The 11,510-nt window shown below is 33.4% G+C and overlaps 1 protein-coding gene across 2 annotated transcripts; it reads right to left on the reverse strand.

Moving 5' to 3' along the window:
• Positions 1–218: 218 nt before the first annotated feature.
• On the reverse strand, positions 219–6,870 carry LOC127083568 (protein argonaute 4). 2 transcript variants are annotated; one of them, XM_051023881.1, is made up of 23 exons: positions 6,704–6,870; positions 5,440–5,703; positions 5,122–5,327; positions 4,801–5,022; positions 4,483–4,619; positions 4,272–4,369; positions 4,100–4,197; positions 3,801–3,954; positions 3,582–3,698; positions 3,396–3,503; positions 3,225–3,287; positions 3,005–3,118; positions 2,756–2,921; positions 2,556–2,668; positions 2,302–2,439; positions 2,054–2,184; positions 1,764–1,829; positions 1,493–1,556; positions 1,292–1,403; positions 1,123–1,196; positions 901–995; positions 771–802; positions 219–681 (listed from the first exon to the last, which is right to left on the reverse strand). In XM_051023881.1, exons 2-23 carry the CDS (start codon positions 5,698–5,700, stop codon positions 506–508), a joined length of 2,745 nt encoding a protein of 914 aa, XP_050879838.1. In that variant the 5' UTR covers positions 5,701–5,703; positions 6,704–6,870; the 3' UTR covers positions 219–505. The 2 variants fall into 2 exon arrangements, with proteins under 2 accessions (XP_050879838.1, XP_050879839.1); XM_051023882.1 differs by having other exon boundaries at positions 6,573–6,735.
• Between the last annotated feature and the right edge of the window lie 4,640 nt (positions 6,871–11,510).

Consider the following 11,510-nt stretch of genomic DNA (forward strand, 5'->3'; position numbering starts at 1 on the left):
ATGAATTTTTTTTCATATCAGTTTCTCTCTCTAGAAACACTAGCCTCTCCCCTCTCCCGCCTCTCTCAACCTCTGGCTCTCAACCCCTTCTTCTCTCTTCATCTTTCTTTCATCATTCGAACCTAGATCAGATTTCATGAGTTATATTTGCATCACTATTCGTCTGCTTGATTTGTTAGTGACAACAGATGGCGTGCAACCAACAACAAATCCAAACATCAACTCAAAAACATAACATTATATATTGCCACCATAATTCATAGGTAACACAACATACATACTTCCCCTACCACAAAACAGAACAAGGCAAGGCACCATACATACTTCACCTACCACAAAACAGAAGGCACACACATACTTCACTTACCACAAAAACAAAACAAGGCTATAGATGCATGAAAGCTTGCACTTGAAAGCGGCTAACAAGGTTCAAAAGTTAGGTTGGAACAGTTATATATACAACATTATGTCACCACTAGTCTCCATAGAAACAGGCTTATAAGCCTCAACAGAAGAACATGGAGTTGCACACATTTTCCTGCAGTTTCGGAAGCTGAGGGACAGGCACAGCTCCTGCAGCACTCAGCCCACCATGGCTTGAGGATGTCTCAGATTTATCCTCGAATTTCATGAATTGCCCCAACTGAGTTGCAGCTAAGTGTGCATAGCATATAGGTGCAACTGCGGAGAAAATATAATTTGTTCATAAGTTTCAATCATGAATTAGAACATACCAATATACCAATAATAAATGCTGTGTAAGAACTTACCAACTGAAATAGCAGTAGTGCTCCTTTGGTAACTGAGATATCATAAATTATTAACGTAGATTAGTCATAAGTAATTCATTAAAATATATGTCTAATTCCACCAATCAAATAGATCCAAAATTCTACTTACACATATGAAAGAGAATGAACAAGCTCCTGAAGTTCATCAGGGGAGAAGCCAATCTCATCAAGCAGCACATGGTAATGAGTAGGCCTACTTGTGCCCTGAAGAAAATATTTAACAAGGAAAAAATGAAAAAACTTCCTACATGCCACACAATCATGTTCAAAACTGGAAAAAAAATAACATGAACCATATCCAAAAAATAATATTAAAAACATGGATACTCACAATCATTCCCGCATGAGCACAGAGGTAGAAATCATAGTTTCTGGGATGACAAATTTTATTGTCAATAACAGTACCTGTAAAAGATGGATGTTAAATAAACATTTAAACCGGAAAGATTGTTTCCAACAAAATAATCTACTATCTATTAGAATATTTTTAAAATACTTGCCTGGTGGGACATTTTCAGGGGCGTTGGGCTGGAAGAATCTTGTGTGATGGTTCTTTTGAGCAACAATTACCGCAAATTTTGGATTCCAATTTTCATCAAGAAACTTGCACGCCTAAGAAGTTCGGAGTCAATATTAATATTAGTGCTCATGACAGAAATGTATCCTACTAGGTAAATAGCACAGCTAATCAGCTTATGTACCTCAATGATCTGGTCAAGTTCGATATTCAAGACTTGATTGAATTGTGACTCGCTAACACCGTCCCTATATTTGATAAAAATAAAACAAGTGTAGGTTCATTAGAAAAGAATTGCAATATTCAGAATGATATAAACATGCTTGAACAAATACCAGATGCATTTTGTAGAAAATTGATAGTAATATGCAACAGACATTAAAAGTCAAAATTAACAGTTAAAAAGAAAATTTTAAAAGGAAACTCAAACAGAAAAATGCTCAGAGAAAACATACCTAAAAATAATAATGTTATCCGGTTTTCTCTTCCCAGAACTATTATAGAAATCGAGCAAGAGTTCCCTGCAATTGATAAAATAATCAGGCTAAAAAGTCCTTTAAAATATACTAACAAGCAAGAAAATGGTCTCTATGAAACTACAACAGCCAATAGAGGCTTAAGATAGATGATTTAAAAGGACAGACAGAATGTCCCAAAATAGAGCATGATATGATAATCAAGTACCAGCTATTAGACAGAAATCTTTAATGGTTAGTATTAAGCAATCATGTAGAAATAAAGGTACCTTATGATGCCCTCATCTTCAGTATCTGATACTTTCTTGAACAAATTATCTATCATTTCAACTTTTGCAGATTGTGTGCGAACACATGCCCTATATTTGGATATCAGAGGCCATTGTCTAGAGCTGACAACCTACAAGTGCAGATTTAGCATTAAACATGACGGTAACATGATGACGGTAACACCATTGCATGCATTTAGAAACAAATTATATCTATCGTGAACATAGAGAACCGAGCAATCACTTACAGCAGCAATTGAAGGAATATCAGTCTGCCCTGGTGAGCCATGTGATACATCCATTCCTAGAATGAGAGTAGGTGCTTTGGAAACAATAGGAAGAGACGGAGAACTTTCAACACCCAACAATGAGTTCAGCCCACCAAGCTGCAGGAGAAAATATGAAAGAGTTGAGATATGGCAGTGATACTACACGCTAGATATCTACATGTAGAAAGTAACCACTCAACTTTTTACCATAATAACAAACCTAAACTAGATACCTTGGCATTGATCTTCAACATTATATTACCCAGATACTGATCATTGACTCTTACAGGACACATGCACTGATTGACGATTCCATAATCAGCAAGATTCTTCTTTTTCCATGGACCTTGGATGTCACAAAATAATTATCATCTAGTACACTATAAAGTTACTCGAGAGTAAAAATAACATAAAATAACATCAATACACTAACCATAAATATCACAGTTTTTTCGATCAGGAAGCAAACAGAGAAGGAATTGAGGAGCCCCGGGAAGTTTAGACTGAATGATCTCAAACATCTTCTCCACTCTAACCATTGGCGGGGCGCGTCTAAACTGGGGATTTTCTTCAAACACGTCAAATGGTTGGTCAATCATCTGCAAAGGTTTAAAGACAAAAACAATTAAATTATGCTACTACATTCATACTCCAATTAATAACATGCAGTAGCAAAACTTACAATTCCTTTCGTATTTCCAATTCTAATTAGATCCTTTACAAGTCCCCGTACATCGCACCGTGCAGAAAAGTTTGCCACAGCCCATTTCTCTATCTTTGTTGGCTGCACAAATTTCTGGAGAGAAACATTTAAGTTACTTTAAGAACTTAGAGTGTGTGTCAATATTGTCAATAGCAGGATCATGTAAAAGATTATCTAATGCAAGAGATGTAAAAATCACCTTATTGTTAAAATTCCACCTTCCATTTCTGGGATTGAAATCTTCACCATTGCCAAATTTCAACTAATGAAAACAACTCAATAGTCAGATTCAAAGCATAACACATAATACTAATGAAACCCAACCAAGCACTGTCATGATCAATATTAACTACATTAATTAAGAATATACCCTTGGAGCAGGCAAAACGCGTCCTTCCACTTGAGTAAAGCCTGTACTTATAGTAATTCCACAACTTTGAAGCAGAGGTTCAGCACCATAGTTGCTGGTTTTAAGTGCCTACAACAAAAAGAACCCTTCAGCCGCAACATATAGATGATATGGCAATATCAATCAAAACTTGGAAAAACAATTTACATCTGATAAAATTCTCATCCTCTCTTGTGGCTTCTGTCTGGACTTCTCCACTAATGAAGCCCTTTGAAGTGTGGAAAGAGCTTTTGTATATCTTTGCAATGACACCAATTCACACAGCTAAAGGAGCAAACATGAACAAAGGGAGAGTTAATAACCAAACTCGCAATTTAAACCACTGAAGAAATGCAATACTTAACAAATGGAAAAACTGTAATTCACCTCGATGGGTATATACGTTGGCCGTTTAGGCCTGCCAATATTAATGCATGGCAGATCAGCAGAGTAGCGCAGATCTATCTTACGGACATTAACAAAATAATCCAAAACAGTCATTTCTTCAGTACCATCCCCGTCCCTTTTCTTCAAAGTAAAGCTGCAAAATGCAATTCATAATAAAAAAAATTAACTCGTCGTGCAAAACAACTCTGCAATTACAATGCAGCACATACATACGGTCAACAATACGCCTTCCTCAGCTAAAGAAATTTAACAAAATTATATGGAAAGAAAAGAATTACGTAAGCTCTTTGCATGGGACATCACTGAGTCCACAAATTTTCCCCTCTTGATTGGATGGATGAGTTTTGACCCTCAGATTTTTTAGTGTCCTTTTAGCCTGATTAAAGAACCAAGTAAAAGATCAGAGAAGATCAATGAATGATGATAAACAATATTAAGCAAATATCCTACCTTCGCCCAGTCAAGTTGAAAAGGATCTCTAGCATTTTGATTGGAAATTAAGAAATCTACCACAGGCCCAGGTTGAATTATCATGGTGGTTGTGACATCTAGATAATTCGAAAGATTGAGGTAAATTAGACAATTTTGAATCCTAGGTGTAAACCGGAGCTTCAACTCTAAAAAAACAGAAGGTTGGTTGCATATGAGATAAAGATTTAACCTATGTTAAGGGAGAGGCCGCTCTGGGTAGCTCTAAAACTTGAATGGAATCCTCTACAGCCTAGAACACCACCTCCAACATCAGCAAAACTCTTGGGATCATTATGAAAAAAGTTTTGACGAACAAGTAGGCAGCCCCTATAATAGACAATGCAAAGTTAGAAATTTTGAGGTTTAATATGCATAAGCAAAAATAAAGAAAACATAATAGTAGTACAAAGAAATAGATAAAATGGCTTCTGTATGAAGACATAACTATTAGAAATAAAATTTGTATAGTATGCACTCCTGTTTTACCATACAAAAAAAAACTACTTACTGTTTAGCAGCATGTTGCCTCAATATGATATCAAGAACTCTAACAGCTTCTTGGAAGTTCTCAGTTTCCTGCCCACGTAACGCATTGGCAATGGCATACATAGGAACTTTGGTAGCAAAGCTAATCTCCACTTTAAATGCCTTCGAATTGAAGGGGCGTCGGACCCTCTTTTTGTCACTCTCATTGTCCGCATTACCATCGGGACTAAGATTGCCATTATTTCTACAAAAATGATGGAAAAAATATAATACAACTGAAACAATAATATATGAAAACAGGTTTCAAGGGCCAGTACAACAACCCTATGATAGTAATTTCTACCTGTTAGATCTAGCCTCCTCTAAAACAATCTCAAACTCAAGCTTGTTTTGAGGAAGAGAGCCGATAGTAAACAGACTTTTCTCCCCGTCGTATGCAAATTCCTTGCCATTCAAGTCTGAAGCATATGTCTCCTGCACCCGGTCCATTATCTTCCTCCCAACACCCTTACCTTCCACAGGGCGTCCATCTTCATAAGTAAAAGACACCTTTTACATACCAAAAGAACAAAAAACCATTAAGTATGAGTAAATTAGCTTTAACACAAACACAAACACAAAATCATATAATACCAAATCACAAGATATGTTAGGGACATACACTGTACTGAAAAAAATATCCATCATTTTTACCGATGTTAACATTAAAGTGATTAGTTAAAAGAGGTATCTTCATTCCTTTTGACCCCAAACCGCGTCTTGCTATTGGAAGACGAGTAATTTTTTTCTTAACAGGTTCAGGAGGGGCTGAGGGCACCTCCTCTACTTTGAGAGGCACCACATCTGAGGGGACAACAGGAGGCGGAGGAGGCAACGACTCCTCGTGCCCATTTCCATTTCCATTTCCGTCTGCAGAATCCATATCCTACAGATACAATGTCACAAGCATAAGATAAACCAGGAGTGAATATTATACAAATGCATTTAATAGTTTGAAAATGCAAAACTAACTCTACATGGTAAACCTATACAGCTAAAACAGCCACCACTAAAAATACATGTGCCCAAAAAGGGAAAAACATATAAGCATGTTATTGAAACTGAAAAAAAAGGTAACTAACCAGTTTTTATCATGAAACTAGCATAACAATAATGTAACAAAAATCAGGAAAGATTTAAACTTATAAATGATCTTGTACTGTTATTCAAGAGTAACAAGTGTAAACATATAACTCTAAGAATGCATTTCCAGACAACATCAAAAGACCGACATTGCGGCGAAAGAAATCTATTCTCAAAACAGAATTGCAAATTAATGAAAACCCCAAAAACACTAAACAACTACAGCTGCAGAGTAACCAAAAACATTATACCAAAAAAATACGCAAAAAAGACCCAAAGTTTCTAAAACATTATTAAGCTCTATTCCTGAAACATAATAAAGCAAAAACCCTTTTTTCTTCAAAATAAACCAGCAAAAATTGTAAGATCGTAGCAGAACACATGCATGCAACACCCTCAACAACCTTAAAACACACAAAATAAATGAGAACATTGTAAAAATTTCATTTTCAGAGAAAAAAAAATAAAAAACCACAACGATACAATCAAGAAAATAAACAAAACTACCCATTTTCAAAACAAAAAAGTAAACTAAAACACCAAAATCAGAACGCAGAACACTAATGCAGCGTGCATGGTAAGAAAAAACTAACAAAACAAACATACAAAAAAAAATCATCATCGGAAAAATATATAAAAAAAAAAAAAAAATTCACTGATAGATTAAGTGACCTTGAAATGGAAATGGTTGAAAATAATTAGAGGTTAGTGTTTGAAGAGAAAGTTGAAACAACTAACTGAGAACGAAGATACAAAGATACAGAACCCTAAATCCACAGTACAAAAAACCTAACAGTACTTACTGAGTTTCAGAAAGTGTAGTTTGGTGTTGTAATGAGTTTGTGTCAACGATCTCTATCTACACTTAAAAGGGTGATGATGTAATGCAATAACTACAGTAGTTTTTCTCTGCGGTGTGCTTCGGTGCAGTGCGAGCCTGTGAACCGTTGATGTTTTAGTGCGATTTGATGGACGGATTAGATTGAATCATGGGTATTGTAAAGAACGATGTGCACGCTTTTGATGGGGGCAACTGCTGGTGAACTGCCTCGAGGTGCGTTGGTGACTTTATCCATTTTGGGCTTCAACATTTACGGAAATGACGGACGAGTCCAAAGATTCGGTCACTTTCCAATTAAAGTTATTAAAAAAAAAAAAATTTAAAAACTAAGAAAGAATGGATAACCTACAAAAAAAAATGTGGTCCATAGAGGACATTACCTAAACTACATTGGATGCTCGGTTTTTTTGGTTGAGATTTACACAATATTTACATTTTTTTCAGTTAAAATTAATACTAATAGCACTGGTATATCTCATCCTTTTTCAAAAAATAGAAAGATTCAAATTGTGTTGGAGTCGCATGATATTTAGTGTGTTTCAGATAGTTGTTGGTATATATTAGCGACATGTGTCCCTTTGTTGAGAATAATTGTTTTCTGCTTGACAAGTGTTAAGAATGCTTGTAAGAAATAAGAGAGTTGCTTCTCAAGTTGAATGGAATTGTAAATAAGAGAATTCTAAAGATAAAACCAAATAATTTGTATATCATTTGTGTAAAAAAAGTGAGTTGGCTTTTCTGTAAAATAGCCCAGCCGATAAAATTGGGCAAAATAGGTAGTTTTTCATAAATCCACATCTTCAATTAATTAATTAAATAAAATTGTAATTAATAATCTCATTCCCTGCTATCATTTCCACCCACATTTTCACCTTACTATTAACTCCTCCTTAATCCCATTAACTTCCAAATCACCTCATTAAAAAAAATAACTTTCATTAACTCTCCTATTTATAACCTCCTTTTTATTTTCTAGAGTTAATATGTTTGGGTGGTATCTTTCCTCTTCTTCGTTTATATACAAAATTGATTGAACTTCTGACTATTCACTATTATTCGATTTTCATAATTAATTTTATTATTTTTGTTTATTTTTTATTTATAAATCATTTTCGATTTGCTATAGTTTATTTTTGAATAGTTTCTTTTCTCTTCTTTTATTTTTAATCAAAATTGAATAAACTTTTGAAAATTCATTTTTTCTCAATTTTCATATTTAATTTTGTTATTTTTGTTTTTTTCTATTAATTATCTTTTAATTTTAGAGGAATAAAAAAGAACAAATCTTACATTTTATCATGACTTTTTTAATTCAATTTTATCTAATAAACTATATCAATTAAGTAGTATATAATATATATAGATATATATATATATATATATATATATATATATATATATATAATATATATATATATATATATATATATATATATATATATATATATATATATTATATTATATATAAATAAAAACATCAAATTTTATCACATTATTTCTGTTTATATTATTTACTTTTTTTTAATTTTCAATCTGATTTAGTGGGATGCATGATCGTTATTGATTGACAGTGTAAAATTAATTTACACTATCGCATCATCGTTTTTCTGTTTATATTATTTGCTTTTTTCTTATTTTTATTAATTTTGTTGAAAATCTATATTGTTTTTTTAATATACATACTATTTAATTATAGTATTCGTCTAGATACTCACAGTTTAAAAAATCTTCTTACCTAAGCTCACACCCACCACCCGCCGGAGCATTAATGTTTGTAATGGTACTTGTATCCTTTGGATACCCAAGTACCCGTACATATACATATTTATCTGTATTTTTAATAAAAATAATATATCATTTATAATTTACCATATCATTTTAAATTTTTAATAGCATAATAATATTGACTTAAGAAATAAATAAACATTTATACTAAAATACATACAAAGTTAATAGTGATGCATTTAATAAAATTGATATATATATATATATCTATATATATAATATATATATATATATATATATATATTATATATATATATATATATATTATATATATATATATATATATATATATATATATATTATATTGTACGGATATGGAACGGAGTGGGTACTAAGTATTCGTACCGACTATCATACCCGTTAAATTTTGTGGGTAATTGCGGCACGTGCTCATTTTTAAGAGTTTTTATATTTATTGTGAGTAATTTTTGCGGGTATCAATTGGGGATGACTTTAATTGTAATCCCTAATTATTTTCTTTTTTTATCTATGGATTAAAGTAAACTAATATGGATTTTTGTCGGTTCTTACATCAAATATAAATTTAAATAATTTTAAATAACTAAAATATAAAGTAAAAAAATTAATAGTTGTTAGTTTTACAAAATTATGATTTATTTCTTATATATTATCTACCATATTTACATTTGTTTAAAAAATTGTTGGTTGTTAATTAGTGTGTGGATTTTTTTCTATTTCAATAATAATAAAAACATTGTTTTTAATATTTTTTACTCTATAAATCTTACTATTTCTACTCTAATTTATTTCCTTTTTTATTTTGTTAAAAATATATATTATTTTTTAAGGCATACAAACTATTCAATCATTACTAATTTATCATTATATCTTAAATTATTAATTTAAACTAAAATACTTTTATTTTTATTAAAAATATATATAATTCAATAAAAGTTTTTCGCACATTTGTCTAGTATTTCAATAATATAAAAATATTCTTCTTATTTTTTACCTCTTAAAATTACATTTTTTTGCAAAATTTTTACTCTTAAATAACCATTAAACACGGAAAAATATAATAGTTTTATTAAAAAATCACTCACATTCTTATGTATACCAAATTTTTGAAAACATCGATAATCAAGGTTATATCCTTAACGAAAAATTTAAAACATTTGGTATGATGTATGCATTTTTACCGTCTAATTCAAAAAAAGTAAAGTGGGATGATAGATGTTGTACCTTTAGCATATATCTTATCAAATGATGTTCTTTTGACTTGTACTACCAAGAGACCTAGTTGGCGACTAATTAGGGGGTCGCTCTTGGCTTTCAGACTAGAGGCTCCTATTTCTAAGGTGGGAACCATGTCAGGGATGAGGGCCTCGTATTCTGCTTGATTGTTGTTGGCTATGAATTCGAACTTCAATGTTTGCTTAATGAGTATACACCAATCTTTCTAAGCATATTCTCGTACAACTCCCCTCACGTTTGAGGCGCCATCAACTGATAGCATCCACGAGCGAGCTAAATTCTGCCACAAAATCTGTCAGAGTTTCGAATTTGATATTTCTTCTTGGGACGTACTAGATATCATTTTCTAAGAGTTTCACTGTCCAAGACATCACCCTTCCTGCCAAGTTTACCTTCTACAGGACCTGCTGAACAGGATAGTTGGTTTTCACGAAGATTTTGTGACCCTGAAAGTGAGGTTTTAGCTTCCTTGTTACGAAGATGAAGGCTAACGATAGCTTCTCAATTTTGTGATAGCGTGTTTCAACACCTATGAACATCTTTCTTACAAAATACACAGGAATTCATGCTTTATTCGTCTCTTGGACGAGTACTTAGCTCATTGCATGTTTTGTAACTAAGAGGTAGAGGAGTAGTGACAATTCCTTTCTTGATCAAGTGAAAATGGGAGGCGATGCAAGGAAAGCCTCTACCTTCGAGAATACATCATTGCATTCTACAATCCACTTGAATCTCTTTTTTTTCTTTAGGACGACAAAGAGAAGGGAAACCTTGTCGCAATCACATGAAAAGAAGGGAGACATGGCGACAAGGTGACCAGTGAGTTGTTGCAAGTCTTTGACGTTGACGGGGCCTCTCATAGTGGTGGTGGACTGACATTTATCTGGGTTGGTTTTAATGATTGTTATTTCAGCATGAACCCTAGAAACTTCCCAGTTTGAAGTCTAAAAGAGCACTTGGTGGGATTCAATCGCATATTTTACACCCTGACTGAACATCCTCCAAATCATCAGCATGGTTGCACCCATCAGTAGTCTTTAATATCATATCATCCACATAGACTTATAGGTTCCTCCTAATCAGATGAGAGAATACGATGACCATGAATCACTAGTAGGTGGCACAAACATTCTTGAGGCTGAATGGCATGACATTGTTGTAGTAGTTGTCGTGATTCGACATGAAGTCAGTTTTTGAAATGTCTGGGGGATTCATCTGAATCTGGTTATACCTTTAATAAGCATATATGAATCTCAACTTATGGTAGCCTAATGACCCGTTGATAAGGCGATCAATGTCCAATAGTGGATATGGGTCTTTGGGATATACGGTGTTAAAGTCGGTGAAGTCCGCACACATGCGTCATCTGCTGTTTTCTTTCCTTACCAACACCATGTTCGTTATCCATGTAGGATATTTTGTTTCTGTAATGAACCCAACGTCTGATAACTTGCATACTTCGTCGTCAATGGCGACACGCTTCTCCTCGCTAACTTCCCGCTTCATTTGCGCCACTAGTTTGGTAAAGGGATGGATGGTGAGGCGATGAATCACCACCTTAGTGTCTATCCCAGGCATATTAAAAGGGCCTCAGATGAACAAGTTGACTTTTTTAATGAGTTGGTCGAATAACTCGTGTTCTTCTTCCTCGTTAAGCGAAATACTAATCTTTGTCACCTAATAGGCTAAAGGGCCTATTTGGATCTCCTTCAAGTCCTCTGTGAGCGTGATTATTTCAACTTACGTGCCTAATTTAGGATCCCAACAAT

The sequence above is a fragment of the Lathyrus oleraceus genome, chromosome 5 (assembly GCF_024323335.1).
Source record: "Lathyrus oleraceus cultivar Zhongwan6 chromosome 5, CAAS_Psat_ZW6_1.0, whole genome shotgun sequence".
NCBI lineage: Eukaryota > Viridiplantae > Streptophyta > Magnoliopsida > Fabales > Fabaceae > Lathyrus > Lathyrus oleraceus.